Source organism: Calonectris borealis, chromosome 12 (assembly GCF_964195595.1).
Source record: "Calonectris borealis chromosome 12, bCalBor7.hap1.2, whole genome shotgun sequence".
Taxonomy (NCBI): Eukaryota; Metazoa; Chordata; class Aves; order Procellariiformes; family Procellariidae; genus Calonectris; species Calonectris borealis.
Window position 1 is genome coordinate 726,477 of NC_134323.1, and position 15,524 is coordinate 742,000.

Here is a 15,524-nt window from a genome sequence, read left to right on the forward strand (position 1 = left end):
GGGCGTGCGCTCCCCGGGGCTTGATTTAACCCTTCCCCAGAAATGGCTTTTGCTTGAAATACTTTAACTGAAGAAAGATCTGTACTGAGCCTGCCCGCAGCTTCCTCCCCTGCCTGCCCATGGTTACGGCTCGCAGGAGCTGTTCTTGGCTGTCTTTGCACGAGCTGTCACTACAAAAGCAAGCTGGGAGAGCAGCCAGAAGAGGGAGAAGTGAAGGGGAGAGAGGACAGAAAGGGAAAAAGCCACATCCAGAGCGACATAAACAGCCAGCAGAGAAAGCTATTTTTTGAACTTTTCGGTCAGCCCATTGTCCTGCAGCGAAAGTCCCGGCGGCCGCAGAGCGGAGATGTTTATCTGCCGCCACCTGCATCTCAACGAGCAGGAGATGATGCAGCAGCGCTGAAATCATCTCCTCCACGTGGCCCCTCGAGGTGTGGGTCCAGCTCCTGCGTGGGATCCATGGGAGCCTGGTACCTCCACGGGCTGGGCTTGTCCCGGGAGGTCCCCCTCCTGCCCCGCGGGAGAAGCCCAGCCTCTGGAGGTGCCCAGGACCCGCAGGGAGGTCGGTGTGTGGGAGCCCCAGGCCACCCACACCGGCTCCGAGTTACCAGCACCCAGCTAGGGGATCTCCTTGTGGAGACGCTTTGGCAGGGCAGGGGGGTTTGCTAATTAACTCTAGGGCAGAAGCGGCAATTTTTGGCGTGGGTGCTTCACCGCCGCACGATGGCATTGTCTGCTGCAGCAAGAGGCAGGGGCCCTCCCAGCTCAGGGACCTCGGCAGGAGCCTCCCCCGGGGGCAGAGCGCGGTGTGAGCGCCTTGGGGCGAGGGGGACCCTTGCAAAGAGCAGGAAAGGACGCGTGTCCCTTCCTCGTGGCCCCTGTCACCCTTGGGCTGGCAGGGCCAGCGAGGGGCCCTGGCTGCGGGCCAGGAGCTGGGGGCACCTTGGGTGTTGTTTTTTTTGTTGTTTTCGGCCATCCGGTGAGTGCCCAGGGGAAGCGGCACATCCTTTGCTGATGGGGGTCTTTCCTCTCGGCGGATGCCTGTCGGTGGTGGCCGGGGGGCTCACGGGGGCCGGCTGCACCCCTGCCCTGCACCCCTCCCGGAGGGAGCCTTTGCTCTAGCACTTGCCGGTGCTCCCCCATCCCCTCTGTCACAGCTCTGGGGGTCCTCGGGGGTCTTGCTGCCTGCAAGCCTGTTCCCTAAATTTCACCTGGAGCGGGTGAACCTGCGGTGCTCTGGAGGTGTGGGCCAGGGCTGGACGTGGAGGATGCCCGCAGGGAGATCTGGCTGCGGTCCAGCTCAGCCAGAGGGGCACGGGCACGGGCACAGGCACGTTGGCTCTTGCAGCAGACGGTTCCTTTTGTTTTGGCACACAGGTGTGAGCAGGACTGCCTTCGGTCACAAGCCCTGGTTTGAGACCGGCTCTGTCCTGGGGGGGATTTGTTCCCCAAATACATTTTGAATGCCAGACATGCCTCGTCTCTGCTTTCTTCGATTCTCCCCTGCTGCCTCCTCAGGTTGACAGGAGGAATCATGGCCCAGGACAGGAATCTCCCTTACCCTGACCTCCAGCAACCCCTTTCTTAACTATCCCCAGCCAACAGCGAAATGCTAATGTAGCCTGTTGCTCTGTTAGGAGGTGAGACAGCTGCATTGACCTTAAAAATACACCCCACGGTCACCGCAGCCGATTGGGAGCCCAAGGAGCATCAGGTGGTGGGGCAGGCGTGATGCTCCCAGAAAGAAAGTTAGGGTAAGGCAGAAGCGTGTTTCCCTGGGATCAAGCCGGTGAGGGAGCAGGTCACTAGTGGGGTTATAGCCAAAACCTGGCAGGAGCGTGGAGGCTCTGGGCAAAAGCAGAGGAGAAGGAGACACCCTATTCTTACAATGTGGGGTGCGGAAAAGCTGGGGTGGGAGAGGGAGGGGGTCTGGTGACTCCCTGGTCTCTCAGTTGAGCCAGCAAGGCTTGAAAAGGGTTAAGAGCCTGGGCAGAGAAACGTGTCTCTGGGTTTGTTTCCCTGCCCAGCCCGTGTGTTTATTGTGCCGGTTCACGTAAAGGCTTGTTGGGTGTGGGAAGCCCTGAGGGCTCCTGGGCTGTTTGCTGCTGCTCGCCTGTGTCCCCGGGCACTGGCGGGGAGCTCGGCGTGTGCCCGTGGCCGAGGCTCGGCAGAAAGGGCTGGTTGAATGAGCAGGGTGGCAGCTCTGGTCTGGAGGGCTGCGATGTCCCATTTCTATAAGAGACTGTCAGGGATCTGAAAGCTTGTGGGACAGGAGGGCTCAGCTCCGACCAGGGGGTGCCAATGGCCCCAGCGCAGCCACGTCTAGCAGGTCATAGCACTGCGCGTGGCAGCTCCTCTTGCCCTTTGGGGCTGGCCCGCGGGGGCCACCGGCTCTCATGGAGACACGGTTGGGGGTCAGCCCCAGCGGCACCACTGGAGAGAGGTTTTCTGGATCTCTCCTTCACCCACCATCACAGCTTAATGATAAGCTCATGTCAAACTGGTCCCGCAGATGCTGTTGGAAGGCACAGAGCCTTCTCCCGCCCTAAGGAGATGGGAAGAGGTGAGCCTTTCCGAGAAGGCAGTAAACGGAGCTGCTTCTGGTAAGCTCCTTTCTTGGAGACTGGCGGCGTTCGTGTGCGAACATGTTGGATGGAGAAGTGGGGATGTGGAGAGGTGACGACTGCGCTGGCCCATGGATGGGGCTGAAGGGCTGGGTCTGCGGCTGGCGGGATCTCCCTGCGCCCCTGAGCGAAGGGCTGGGGCCAGGACCTGGCCATTCCTGCCAGGAGAAGGATCCCCCAGGACAGGGGGTTTGCTGGCACATGCGCTTTCTGCTCCTGCTGCCGTGGGAGGGAGGGATGCGGGGGGTAACTGGGGCTGCTGCAGAGAGGCGCACGCCTCATCCTCTTCCTCAGCCAGGGCAGCAGGCACTAGCCTGGCCCTGGGCTCTGCTAGAGGTAAAATAGCAGAGCCGTGGCACTTTTCCTGCTCCCCACCTCTGCCTGTGCCCACCGTGGCCCTGGTAGGACCCTTTTCCAGGATGCGAAGGAGGGGAGACCCCGCGGTACCGCGCTGGGGTGAGGCACAGCACGGCCCCTCCTGCGCGGGGGAAGGCAGCTGGGGTCTGCCACGGCGCACGCAGGGTTCTGCCGTGCCCATCCTGACCTGCTGCCGCTCTCCCCTCTCCTCCCTGCAGTGCGGTGGTGGGAGACGGCCCTTTTGGGGATCATCTGGCACTCCTTCGTCACGCCAGCTCCATGGAAATGGTGCCTTCGAGGCCTGCAGCTACGCAGAAGGATTGCAACACCAGGACGTCTCTCCAGCTCCGCAGGGACTTAGCAGGACCCAGGGGCCCGATGTGCTCGGGCAAGCCCATTCTGGGGAGTCCCAGCGCGCTCCTTCCCTCATCTGCCAGGCTGCCCCGATTTCGCCTGTGCCACCCAGGCACATCCCCCCTGCCTTCCCCGTCCCCTGTCCTAGGGAAGAGCTTGCGCCCGGGGGCTGCCTTGCTCTGCGGGGGCCAAGTGACTCTTCTCTGTTTAGGAAGAGCTTAACTGTGCTGCGGACTAAACAGCTCTGTGTTTGTTTCTTTGCACGCAATATTTTCAACCAACTTAAATCTTGTTTATTGCAGCAGCCGTTGCAGTCCTTGGCAGTCTCCGTGGGACAGTCGCAGAATGAGTTGTCCTCAGTTCTCGCCGCTCCGGCTGCCGAGGAGAGGCAGCGATTCCCGCTGCAGGTATGCGCCTTTCCATGTAACGTCCCACTGGGATCAGCCACCAGCTTGCAGCTCAGATGTGATGCTGCCGGGGGAAAAGCCGCGTCCCGCAGCCTGGCTGGCTTGGGATGCTGACCGGTAGCTGTGGGCTGCCTTACTGTGGAAAAATACAGAGCGTCAGCATTTTGCGCTGTGTGCTGGAGCCCAAATTTGTTCTTATTCACAAGGAAGGAGGAAGCCATTGCGTTCAGAGAAGTGAAAGCCCGTGTGATGTTCTCTGATATTTTTGAAAACAGTTTTCTGTCTAAAGCAGTTTCTTAAAAACACAAGCCCCGCACTGGTCAATACTTCCCAAATAGGAGTTGTTCCGTCCCCTGTGGAGCCGCTGGCTGCAGACAACCCCAGACATCTGCTCCTCATTTCCTGCCTTTTTCTTTAATGTGAGAAAATTCAAAGTCGTGCAGTGCCAAAGAGATTTTCTGGATCCCCTGTCATTTAATTCTCTCCCTTATTACACTAACAGCTCAAGAGCTCTACACTATGCATAGGCTGAGGGCATCTCCAAAATGAGAGGCCACCTTTGGCTCTAAGGAACCATCTCCTGAGTCTGGCACTGGTTGCCTTGGCCGGGAGAGAGGAGGTTGCTGGGTCAGTTCTGGACTGCTCTGGGCCATACCACCCAGTGCCATGTCATTGGAGAAGTCACCGAGGTTTCTCCAGGTTGAAGTCTAGGAATCTGGTCCCACACGTCGGGGACCGGCTGCGCGCGCTGGCCTCATCTGCAGTACGTGCACCACCAGTCTCCCGTGTCCTGGCTCACAGACCTTGCTGCGTGTGCATTCCTCAAGAGAAACTGGAGGAGCCCAGCTCTGGGGAGCGTGGAAGCTCTGCTGCAGCGGTGCTTGAGCTGCCTTGAGTCTAACGCTCTTGGGCTGCAGTAAAGGGGGCTCGTATCAGAGCGGTGGCTGAGATGCCAACCCCACCGAGGAGAGGTGGGTGCAGTGCGAGGATGAGCTGCCCCAAGGCAGCTCGGAGCTGGGAGCATTAGCAGGGGAAAGAGAATCTCATTGTACGTCCGGAGTTGGAGTCCTGGGTCACCCTGTCCCCCATCAAGACCAGATGGGTCTTCCCAAAAGCGAAGTGTTCCTGCTGCCTCTTTCCAGCAAGCCTCTGGGCAGAGATCATGGACGACATTGTGGACAGCAAAGGATGCTGCTAATATCTGCTACCAGGGGTGCTGGGCTTCCCTGCTCCAGGAGGACCAACTCTTGAGGTCTTGGGAGCTCCTGAACAGACCAGGCAGGAGAAATCATCAGCATCCTCATCTGATCAGTGCTGGCATCGTTCTTCCAGGTCACATACAGTCTCCTAGGTCTCAATGACTTTCCTTTTTCTCCAGTCACCACCTGATTTCCAGGAAGACAAACCTACTGTAACAAACGGTGCATAGTCCTTCTTGCGCGAGGAACCAAGAATAGCCAAGGAGCATAAATTTCCAGCGTGGAAACACCCTGTAGGAGACAGGCCATGTTCTGGGGCCGTTTCCTGTTTTTTAGGACACAGCCCTTGTTCTCTTTGCATATTGTTTTGCATGTTGCCTTTGCAGGGTGAAGTTGCATTTAGCCTTCAAGAGCAATTCTCCTGGCATTAGTCATACGTTCCTTCCACCTGTGCGGACCTTGACCCTGTGCACAGCTGGAGCACCTGCCTGTGAACAGCCCTGGCAAAGCTGCAGTGGGTGGGAAACGCTGGAGCTGCTTTCACCTCTCTCATGGGGAAGATAGGATCTGGCCCTTTGGCCAGCGGTATCCGTGGTTTGGAGCAATAAGCCAAGCTCCTGGCTAATGGTTGCCAGTGAGCAACCAAAGGTTAGGGGTATGGCACCAGACCAGGCTTCTGAGCAAGCCTTGTGCTGTCACCAGCATCCAGTCCACTCCTTTTCTCTGCGGCAGAGCCAGCGTTTAAGTAGCAGGACATCTATTCTGACAGGAATGTTCTTAGAGCAGAGCAGGACCTGGAGCCAGGGAGCCCAGACTCCAGCCTTGACGCCGAACTGCCCGGCGTGAGCCACAGCGTCCTTCTGTGAGTGCTGAGGACCAAAGCTGGAGCTGTGTGAGATGGCCCCGAGGTTACGGTCCCAGCCCCAGAGGTAGGGTGCCCTGTGCGTGGTCCCTCTGCCCACACTCGACAGGAGGGGCACAGACCTACGTCTGCTCATGTTTTTCCCTTGTCCGTGTTTCAGATCAGCCTAAGGGCCTTCCTCATGCACACCACAGTTCAAGTTATATGAGGGGGAAAAAAACCCAACCTTCTTTCTAGTATCTTCTGCTTTCCTTCGGTGCCACACCACACCTTCAGAGAGCCTTTGGGTGCCAAGGGTAACCTCAGGAAGCTTCCTTCCAGTCCTCCTAAGGAGTAATGGGGAAGGACTGTGATGAGCTGCCCCAGCCTGCGGTCTTTGCTGGAAGGGTGTGACGTTCATGGTGGGCTTTCTTCCTCCTCAGTCTTCGTCTGCCTGGTTTCATTTTCATACATTTTCTTAGCACAGTCTGTGTTCCCTGGTTCCCGGTTACTCAATTTTTCTGCCCTTTGTTTCCTTGAAAGCTGGTTGTCCCTGACTCGCAGGGTTGCACATTCCATTGCTTGGGCGCTGGGATTCATGTTTACGGACTGGGCGTCCTCCTCTGCCTGCCCTCATCCACATCGCAATTTAATCTACAGACCCAGACCCACGCTGAATAAGTACTTGCTACTCCTAGAAACTAAAGCAAAACTAAATCAAATTAAGACAACAGCAATTGCCTAGACAATTTCTAAAGAAGCTAAAATCAGCTAAAGCCCAGACGAGCCCAGAGAAGTCCTGAGATCCTTCACTGTCAGATGAATACAATGCCTATGGTTTACCGCTAGTTACAGCAGAAATATCTCCTGGGCCACAGCAGGTCCTCTGACTTTGGGCAAGAGCTAAAAGAAGTGCAGGAAGCGGCTGGCACCGGTGTGCTGGAGGGGCAGATGTGCAAGGGAGGGGTGCAGGAAGCGGGCTGGGAGCAACGATGCCAGTTTTCTGCCAGCTGCAGCCCAGGTTTGTCACTGCTCGTTGCAGCCGCCCATTCCCATCGGAGCCGATTGCTGCGCCTCTGTGTCCCTCCTTTGGTGGGAACTGCAGGGCTTGCTGGTGGCTTAGACCCACGCCGCTGCCGGCACTCGAAGGCTTCGTGTCCCAGGGGGCTGCACAGAGGCTGCAGCTGCCCCCCACCCTCCTGCTGCGGGATTTCCTTGTGCAGATCCCACCTCCAAATCCAGCTGCCGAGCTCCTTGGGAGCAAGGGGAGCTCTCGGAGTCCCCTACCAGGTAAAACACCACCAGCCCAGCCCGCGCAGAAAAAAGCAGCTGTGTTACCCTGCCAAAAGCTGTTTGTGCCTTAAAACAACAGCGCCTGCGGCAAGTCATGCCTTTAGCAAACAAAGCACTCGCCCTCCCGCTTTATGTGCGTGCTGGAGCCCTTCCTCGGTTTTACCCATCGCTGGCAGTAAACCCTTTGCAGAAGAAGGAGAACCTGTTTCTTCAGGGGAGATGCGGGCATGTGTGGGCTGTGCCATCACTTCCAGCAGCCAAGCGCCCGACGGCCTCGGGCAATGCCAGTTCCAGGAATAAAAGGTTCCTGTAAGGCTTTGCCCAGCCTGAGAAAACACCGTTTGGGGAAGGGGCCAGAAAACATCCCAGGAGACACAGCATGTTCTGTTCTGGCTGGATCAAACAGACTATTTCAAGATCTTAATTTTTATTTTATGTTATTTCCTTGAAATGCGTTTTATCTTTTATTGCAATATAAGCAAAGGCTGAAGTTACAGGCTGGGAATTTCAGCAAATGTTTTAAAAAGGCATCACATGGAAACCTAGGGGTTTTCACTCCTTAGGAATAAAATCCTAACTGGAACTGTTGGAATTTCCCACAGTACAGAGAAGCCAGGTTTCCACCAGCCCTATGAAAACTCTGAGGAAAAAAGATTTCAAAGGCAGCCATGCTGTCTCATTCTTATCTTCATCTTTCAGTTGAGGGAGCTGGCAGGGGAACATTGTTATGTATTCTGCTGGGATCTGAGATGAAAGAGAAAGTAAAGGTGCAGGATGTGACCGCTGTGTTGGTATGTCCGCTTCAGACCCGGCTTTGTGCTGGTGCCGGGAAGCCCCCCAGCCGGCCTGGCTGCTCGCAGATCTGGGGGCCTCGTGCTCCTGCCCTCAGCATCAGCAAGACCCCGATGGCTGAGACCCTGCCGTATGCCGTAGTAACAAGCACACACCGCGGACAATGTGCCCGGGGAACAAGGAGCTGCTTGGGGAGGCCTGGGTCCCTGCTCACCCCTTGCTTTGGTGATGCTCCTAAGAGGCAGCCTGGCCTGAGCTCACCGGTCTAGCTGATGAACTTGTGATCCTGATTAGCAAATGCCGCCTAACGACCAGCGCTGCCATTATAAGATGGCTGCCGAAAAGGAAGGCAATAGCTGCTTTTGCATTCGGGGTAAATAATGAGCTTAATGTGCATCGGGGAGCTGCAGGTCAGAGGCTGGGAGAGCTTTCCAAGCCTCAGGACAGCGGTGCCCTGGCACAGGCTGCCTGGCCAAGAGCCACATCGGTGGGAGCGGAGGATGGAGCCGCTGACTCCTGAAAGTCCCTGCCTGAATAATTTGCCAAGGAGGCTGGACCTGCTCTGCGTGCGCTAAGAAAAGCCGATGTACGTGCAGCTGGGGAATTCCAGGAGCCGTCTAGCGCTGGAGCAGGCGGTATTCCCTCCCCTGTCCCGCTCTTCCCTCCGCCTCCTGTCGTCACCCCGAGACGCGTGCGGGGGAGCTGAATAATAGCTGAAACCCCGTCTTGGGGCTTCATAATCCTGGAATGAGCTGCAGCAGCTGTGTTGCTCCGGAGGATGCGATAAGCAGTTGGGAGTGGGAAATACTGCCCGTAATCCTCCCCTGCCCACCCTTCCCACTGCCGACCACGGAACATGAAGGCTGTTTCTCTCCAGGTCCTGTTTGTGCTGGAGGTCTTGTGCCTGGCGACCCTGGCCGGAGGTGGGCTACAGCCCCGCGGGGAGCAGCGAGGTTCAGGAGGGGCTGGTGAGGTGGGGGGGGAAGGCGGTGCTGGATCCGGCTACGGGCACCGAGGGACCTGCGTGGGCTGTGGGAGATCTCGTAGCAGGGTCAGGCTGGGTTTGGGAAGGGGCGGGGGGAGCCTAGGGCGGCAGTTGTGGCAGCAGGGAAGTCCGAGCAGCCCCGGGACGGCTTCTGCCACTCCTGAGGGTCGGTGGGGAGAGTGGCGGGGGACTTTCTGATGACCCGCACCAGAAAAGCAGCGTAATGCGCTTCTCCCCCCTTTGCACGTCCCCTCGGGACACGCCGTGGGGGCGGACCGTGCCCTGTCCAAGGGTGGATGTCTGTCCCGAGGGCTGCCTGTCCTGAGGATGCCGGTGCTGCCAGGGCGGGGGTGCTGGCGCCTGCAGCTCCGGTGCCTGTGGAGTGTGCGTGTGCGTGTGTGTGTGTGTGCAGTGTGTGTGCGGTGTGTGCAGTGTGCGTGCAGGGTGTGTGTGCGCGTGTGTGTGTGTGTGCAGTGTGTGTGCGGTGTGTGCAGTGTGCGTGCAGGGTGTGTGTGCGCGTGTGTGTGTGTGTGCAGGGTGTGTATGTGCAGGGTGTGCGCGGTGTGTGCAGTGTGCGTGCAGTGTGTGCGCGCAGGGTGTGTGTGCAGGGTGTGTGCGCAGTGTGTGCGCGCAGGGTGTGTGTGCAGTGTGTGTGCAGTGTGTGTGCAGTGTGTGCGCAGGGTGTGTGCGCAGTGTGTGTGTGCAGGGTGTGTGCGCAGTGTGTGTGCGCAGTGTGTGTGTGCAGGGTGTGTGCGCAGTGTGTGTGCAGTGTGTGTGTGTGTGCGCGCGTGCACAGGCGGGCCGCCCCCCCCCCGCGGGCCGATAACGACCCCCGCGTGCCGCGGGGCGGGCGCCGCTCCCCGGGCCGGGGCGGGTGAAGCCGCCGGTGGCAGAGGCCGGTGATGGCTGCCCGGGGCCGCCGTTACGCAGGGTGGGTTGCCCGGCTTCTCAGCAGCGCAGGCACGGCTGGACCTCGCCCCGGGTGCCCTGTTCCCACCGCGGGAAGGGCGAGGGGCAAAGAGCCCCTGGGCTCCGTGCCCTGCTGCCAGCAGGCGGGAGCAGCGGGGACAGCGAGGGCAGCGGGGTCGGAGCTTCTTCCTCTCCTCGCACCTCCGGGCAGCTGCTGCAGGGCTGGCCTGAGTAACGTGGGCAACGGGGAGGCTGGGCAGCCTACCCTGCCCCGGGAACCCGCTGCCTGCGCCGGCCCTGCCCGGCCCTGCTCCCCTGTGCCCGAGCGTCCGTCTCCTCTCGAGCGATGAGGTCCGGCTGGCTCTGCAGGAGGAGAGGCCGGTGTGCTCCCCGGCCAGGAACCGTGCTGACAAGCAGGTACCGGTGGCTCCCAGGAGCGGTGCCTCCGAGGAGCGGTGGTCCCGGGTGGATAAACACCCAGATGTCCCCGGGCCCCCTTTGGCAAAGGTTCACTTGCAGCTCGGAGAAGCGGAGTTGCGTGCCCCGGGAGGAGGGGGACCACCAGGTCTGGCTCCGTGCTCCTTGTGACACCGCTCTCTCCTTGGAAGGTGCTTTCCAAGCTTGTCCACTCTGGGAAGAATACACCAGGAGTTCAGCTAATTGCAAACCATTTATTTGTGATGCCAATAATTGGAAAATCAGTTAACGGTTATCAGAGAGCCTTTGGGAGCAGTGCCTCCCCGCTCCCTGCCATGCGCCCCCCCGACTGCCCAAAGGGACGGATCTGGCCCTTTTCTTGTTGTGCCTGTTGTGTTGAACAGTGCTTCTGAAAGTGGAGGACACCAGCAGTATGTCCTCTGGCTAATGAGAGTTAATTGGGAAGTGGGTCGCCCCTGCGCGGGTATTCTTGACCCTAAAGTGCCACAGAAGACATTATTGTGTGAACACGGAGTTTTGCTTTAATATTACAGAGACCTGTGCTTCTGTAGAGGGGCCACGGGAGTGTGTGCTTGGGATTTCTTTGCAGCCATGGGTTTCCCTAGTAAATGGATCAAAAGAGCTGAGGGTGCTCCTGTAGCAATGCTCGTTCTTGCACCCAGTGGCTGGATCATTCCCAACTGAACTGCATCAAATTCACCAAATTCATTTGGGAATCTGAGACAGCATTTTGTAGAAACTGCATGATCTAAACAGACTCCAGCTCCTTTCTTTACAGGGGGCCTCGGATAAATCAGGGCTTGTTTTTCTAAGTCTTGCCCCCGGGACGTCAGAAACCAATTGCCAGGCTGCGTTGTGCAACCTCCCCTCACTTGGCAAAGGCCTGTTGTTGGAGCTGGGGGTAGGTGCAGGAATGAAGGGTCCCCAGTGGTGTGACTGGCTTTGCCCTTTGAAGGGGCCAAGTGGGGTTTTGTTTTTACACTTTGCAAAATGAAAACTGTATTTTCTGGTGGAGATGGAAAAGAGATGTTTGGTGAGAAACTGCTGTGAAGCTGGGCTGCTGAGATATCTACGGGAGCGATGTATCATTCACCAAAAGGTCCTTTCTCTGCACCCTTTCTCTGAGTCCACGTGGCGTTCAGAGACCACGTACCAGCAAGCAGAGAGGCAGGATGCTCACCTGGAGGGGAACTCCAGCAGGAGGAAGAGATATGGCTGATCCAGATAAGGAGGGACAAGCATCCTGCCTGCTGACCTGCACTGCCGGCACCGTTGGCGACAGTTGCAGCAGGTCTTTTGGGGATGAAGAAATGTGTCTTCTGGGCACCGTGCTGAGAGCAGTCCTCCTGTGACCCAAAGGGGAGAGGACCTGCAGGTCCAGGTGCTTGCACAAAGGATCTCCTATAAAGCGAGCTGCAAAGGATCTCCTATAAAGCACATCCTATAAAGCGAGCTGCAACCATGTCCCAAGAGCCCCACAATTTTCACAGTGCTTTTTTGCAGTTTTCTGGGTGTCATATCACCTGTTTGGGTGATACAAACAATCATGGCCCCGGTGGGATTTGTCTTCATAGAGGCATCTCATTTTAGCAGGGATTGGAAACTTCCATGGCAAGCTTTGGACTCCTTCTCCCCAGAGACGGGGAAAAAGAAAGTGTTGGGTTTTATTGTACTTAATAAAAAGCCAACGTTTGATACGTTGAAAACTTTATTTCAGGGCAACCCAAAGCACCTCTGAAGTGTTCCATAGAGTGCGGCTATTTTACATCTGGGTTAGCGGCGAAGCGGATAAGGAGCTACCGCAGGACGGAACCCCGCTGCACCAAACAAGCTGTCATGTAAGCACTGCCCCAGCGTTGCCTCCCTCGCCGTACGCCCTCCAACACCGATTAAACATTAACCTGTCAGCAAATGCCCTTGCTTTGGAGCAAGGAGCAATCGAGGAAGAGAGCGAACGCTGGTATTTATTTGAAGGGTGGGTGGGGTTTTTTCCTTATTTAAAGACCAGTAGCCTCCAAGGGAGGTCAGGGGCTCACACAGAGGGTGAGACAGGACAAAGGGGTGGGGAGGGGGACTGGCGGACGTAGCTGCTGGCAGAACGGGGCAGCGGCAGCACGCAGGGCAAGAGCTCACGTCCTTCTGGGACAGCAGGTATTTTCTCTGGAGGCAGATTCAGACTTGTGAGCTTGACTGGATGGGAAAAACTGCATTTTTTTCCCAGAATAATTGTTGGTTTTGATTTACCCTGGAGGTGAGGCACCATCGAGACCACTTTGCTGCAGCCCAGGAGGTTGCTCCAAAGTGAACCTGCTGTGCCGACCCTAGAAAGTCTCACCTCACTCAGTAAAGCAGAGGGTTTTGTCTTCATGGACGCTTGCCCCGGGGCAAGCAGAGCTCCTGCTCTGACCGCTGGAGGCAAACACTGCGTACAAACGTCAGGACCATGCTTTCGAAAGAGAAAAACTTCTTAGGGGGAAACCCTTCACCCATGAGTCACGTTCAGCTGCTCCTCATTCAATCAGATCTCAGAGGCACCTGCCCTCCCTGAAATAAATAATCCATCCAACCCGGTGGTGTTTGCTACGGGCTTGAGAGAGTCAGTGTTGCTTTCTGCATGCCTTCCCTATTACGCTGATCATCTACAACGGTGTTTTCGTTACCCAGTAAGAGATCCCTTTTTATTTTCAGATTTATTACTCTGAAGTCCATGGAGATTTGTGCAGATCCAGAGGCGGAGTGGGTGAAGAAGATCGTAGAGAAACTGGACCAGAAACAGGCTGCAGCCTCCCCGCTCCCACGTGATGCCACCTCAGCAGCGGCGCCAGAAGAGCCCGGTGTTTTTCAGAAACACATTGGTCTTACAGTAACGGCTCCAGTGGGAGCCACTGCTCCTGCTAGTTTCTTCCAAGGGGCTGGCACAACAGTTTTGGAGAGAACACATCTTCCTGCTGCCAGGACGGAGGCGTCCAGCAAGTCCCCACCAGCCACGCAGGACAGCACCCAGCTCCCTGCAGGATCGTCCCCTGTGATTCGGGAAGTTCCTGCCCGCTCTGAAGTGACTCCAGAAGCAAACAGAGATTCCTTAAAATCACCTGCACCTTCAACAGCTTTTGCGGCAGGCATGGTCTCCAGCCAGCCCACCCCATATCCCACGGCTCTTGTGCAGGGCTTTGACAATGCCATAGGATCTACAGAAGAACCTGTAGGACATACTGCAAATGCTACGGCTGATGTTCGAGACACGACTTCTCCTAGCTCAGATTCAGACCCTGTGGCCATTACTAAAGGATCAGGCCATCCTGTGCTTTCTACAAATGAATCCCTGGATGCTACAAGTGCAAGAGCGGACGCACCAGACACTGCTTCTAGCAGTTTCAGTTCAGGTCTCCCCTCCATCCTGGACAGTGTGGAGATCGCCACAGTCCCAGCCACACCAGTTCCACCAGAGACTACTTCAGTCTCTACTCTAAACCTCACAGCTGCCATAGACGAAGGTCCTTCTGTCCATACCAACAAGGCTGTCAGTTCCTCCGCAGGTGCCTTTGGTACTAGAACATTTGATTATTCGTCACCTGTAGGAAAGCAAGACCCTTCAGGTACGTTAGTTTTTACTAGTCAAGCATTCTCAGGCCAAGCCAGAGTGCAGATGCCTACAGAAAGACCAAACGATCTGCCTCTTCCCAGCTTCTTGTCAAGATCTCAGATGCACTTTGTCATCCCGGTTTCTGTGGTAGGTGGTCTGATGGCTTGCAGTGTTGCTCTTGTATGGCTGTATCTAAAATTTGGAGTCAAAACTGAAGAAACGTCAAGAGAAATGGTACAGGGCTTGCTCTACCAGAAGGAGGGACATCAAAACAATGTCTATCCAATGGAAGTCATCTGAATGCTTTATGGTGTGGACATTTTTGGCCTAAACTATATGTGTGTTGCTGCAGGAAAGCTAAGTTTATGCTGAACTGGTGACCAGTACGAAGCAAGGCAGGGAATAAAAATACCAGAGAAAACTGATATTTTTTTTTGCAGAGCAGAATGTCCAAAAATATATCTAAGTCGTCATTGACCAATGACGGTATTTTGGAAATAAATGAGGTGCTTTTTTTCTTTCTGGCACTGCTACGTACAAAGGCTGTTGCTGTTCTAGAGCTGCTTGGTGGCTCTCTGCCAGGTGGTGGGCAGAAGTGAATTTCCAAATTGCTCTTGGGAATTTCTCTGCGTTTCATCACGGCCCAGCCGAGAAGTCACCCGCTCGCCCACACTGCTGGACTCGGGCTCCACCACCTTGAGCAATCTTAACACCAAAACCACGCGATTTGCACTTAAACTCTCTGCTGCTTCTTTCTTTGCACTTGAGGTGGCTGCTCTGTCAGACCAAGACTGATGCTGGTGGTCAGCTGGGTGCTGGCTCTCCTTGGGCTGATCAAACACCCTGTGTGAGCTGGAGGCACGAGGGGTAGTCTGGCTTTTCAGACAGAGATGATGAAAACTGCATCTGATGAGGGGACTGAAGGTCAGTGCTACAGATTTCACGTTCAGAGAAGCTGGCAACTCACAATCTATCTCCTCCTTGAAGTCAGACCGCTTTTCTCTCCAGCAACTATGGACATTTCTTCTTGCAGATTTAGTCTGAGACCTGGTTCTTGGCAAATCAACTGCAATAAAACCCTTCTGCCAGCTGATGCGCCCTGTGTCCAGCTGTGCCCAACACCGGGGCAGGATGATGTGGCTGAGCCTTTGCAAGTGGGAGGAGACGAGAAGTCACCCAACAATTTTGCTATTCCTGTGATAACATTGGAGGGGTTTTGCTGTTCTCTGCAAGCACAAAACCCAGGAAATATTCTCCTGGAGGAGCTAAATGCAATTCTGAATTTAGTCATATAGGAATGATACCATCCTTCTGGTCCCATATTCTCTCTAGAAATTAGCATGTTTGCTGATCCACAAAAAAGCACAAAATGCCTGTTCGTGGTCCTACGCTTCAGCCGCATTTTGATTTTTCTTTTTTGTACGGCTCTGATCACCAGGCTATTAAAGCACCGTAACAGTACCAGGCTTTTTTTAACCCACGTTGATTTTGATTTTTACACATCTAGACGCTGCTGTATGTAAGCCTTATCTTTTATCTGTGGTCAGTTCCTGAAAGCCATTATTAAACATTGACTCCAGTATGAATTTCGCTGGAGTGTGCCAAGGTCTTCACGATATGATGCTTTGTAGGTAGAGATACATATCAAGGGTCAGATCCTCCGCTAACCAACCCCAGTGGTCAGATCCCGAAGTATAAATGTGCACGTAGAAAAAAGAAAGCAAAACTCATAATAAGCAAGA

General features: G+C 55.8%; 1 protein-coding gene across 1 annotated transcript; it reads left to right on the top strand.

Moving 5' to 3' along the window:
- Positions 1-8,723: 8,723 nt before the first annotated feature.
- Positions 8,724-14,143, top strand: LOC142086998 (uncharacterized). Its single transcript, XM_075160702.1, has 3 exons — positions 8,724-8,790; positions 11,917-12,037; positions 12,888-14,143. Exons 1-3 carry the CDS (start codon positions 8,724-8,726, stop codon positions 14,080-14,082), a joined length of 1,383 nt encoding a protein of 460 aa, XP_075016803.1. The 3' UTR covers positions 14,083-14,143.
- The last annotated feature ends 1,381 nt before the right edge of the window (positions 14,144-15,524 follow it).

Coding starts and splice junctions, on each gene's coding strand:
- LOC142086998 (XM_075160702.1), top strand. CDS start 8,724: ATGAAGGCTGTTTCTCTCCAGGTCCTGTTTGTGCTGGAGGTCTTGTGC. Junction 8,791..11,916: donor CCTGGCGACCCTGGCCGGAG/GTGGGCTACAGC, acceptor ACTTTATTTCAG/GGCAACCCAAAGCACCTCTG. Junction 12,038..12,887: donor TGCACCAAACAAGCTGTCAT/GTAAGCACTGCC, acceptor TTTTATTTTCAG/ATTTATTACTCTGAAGTCCA.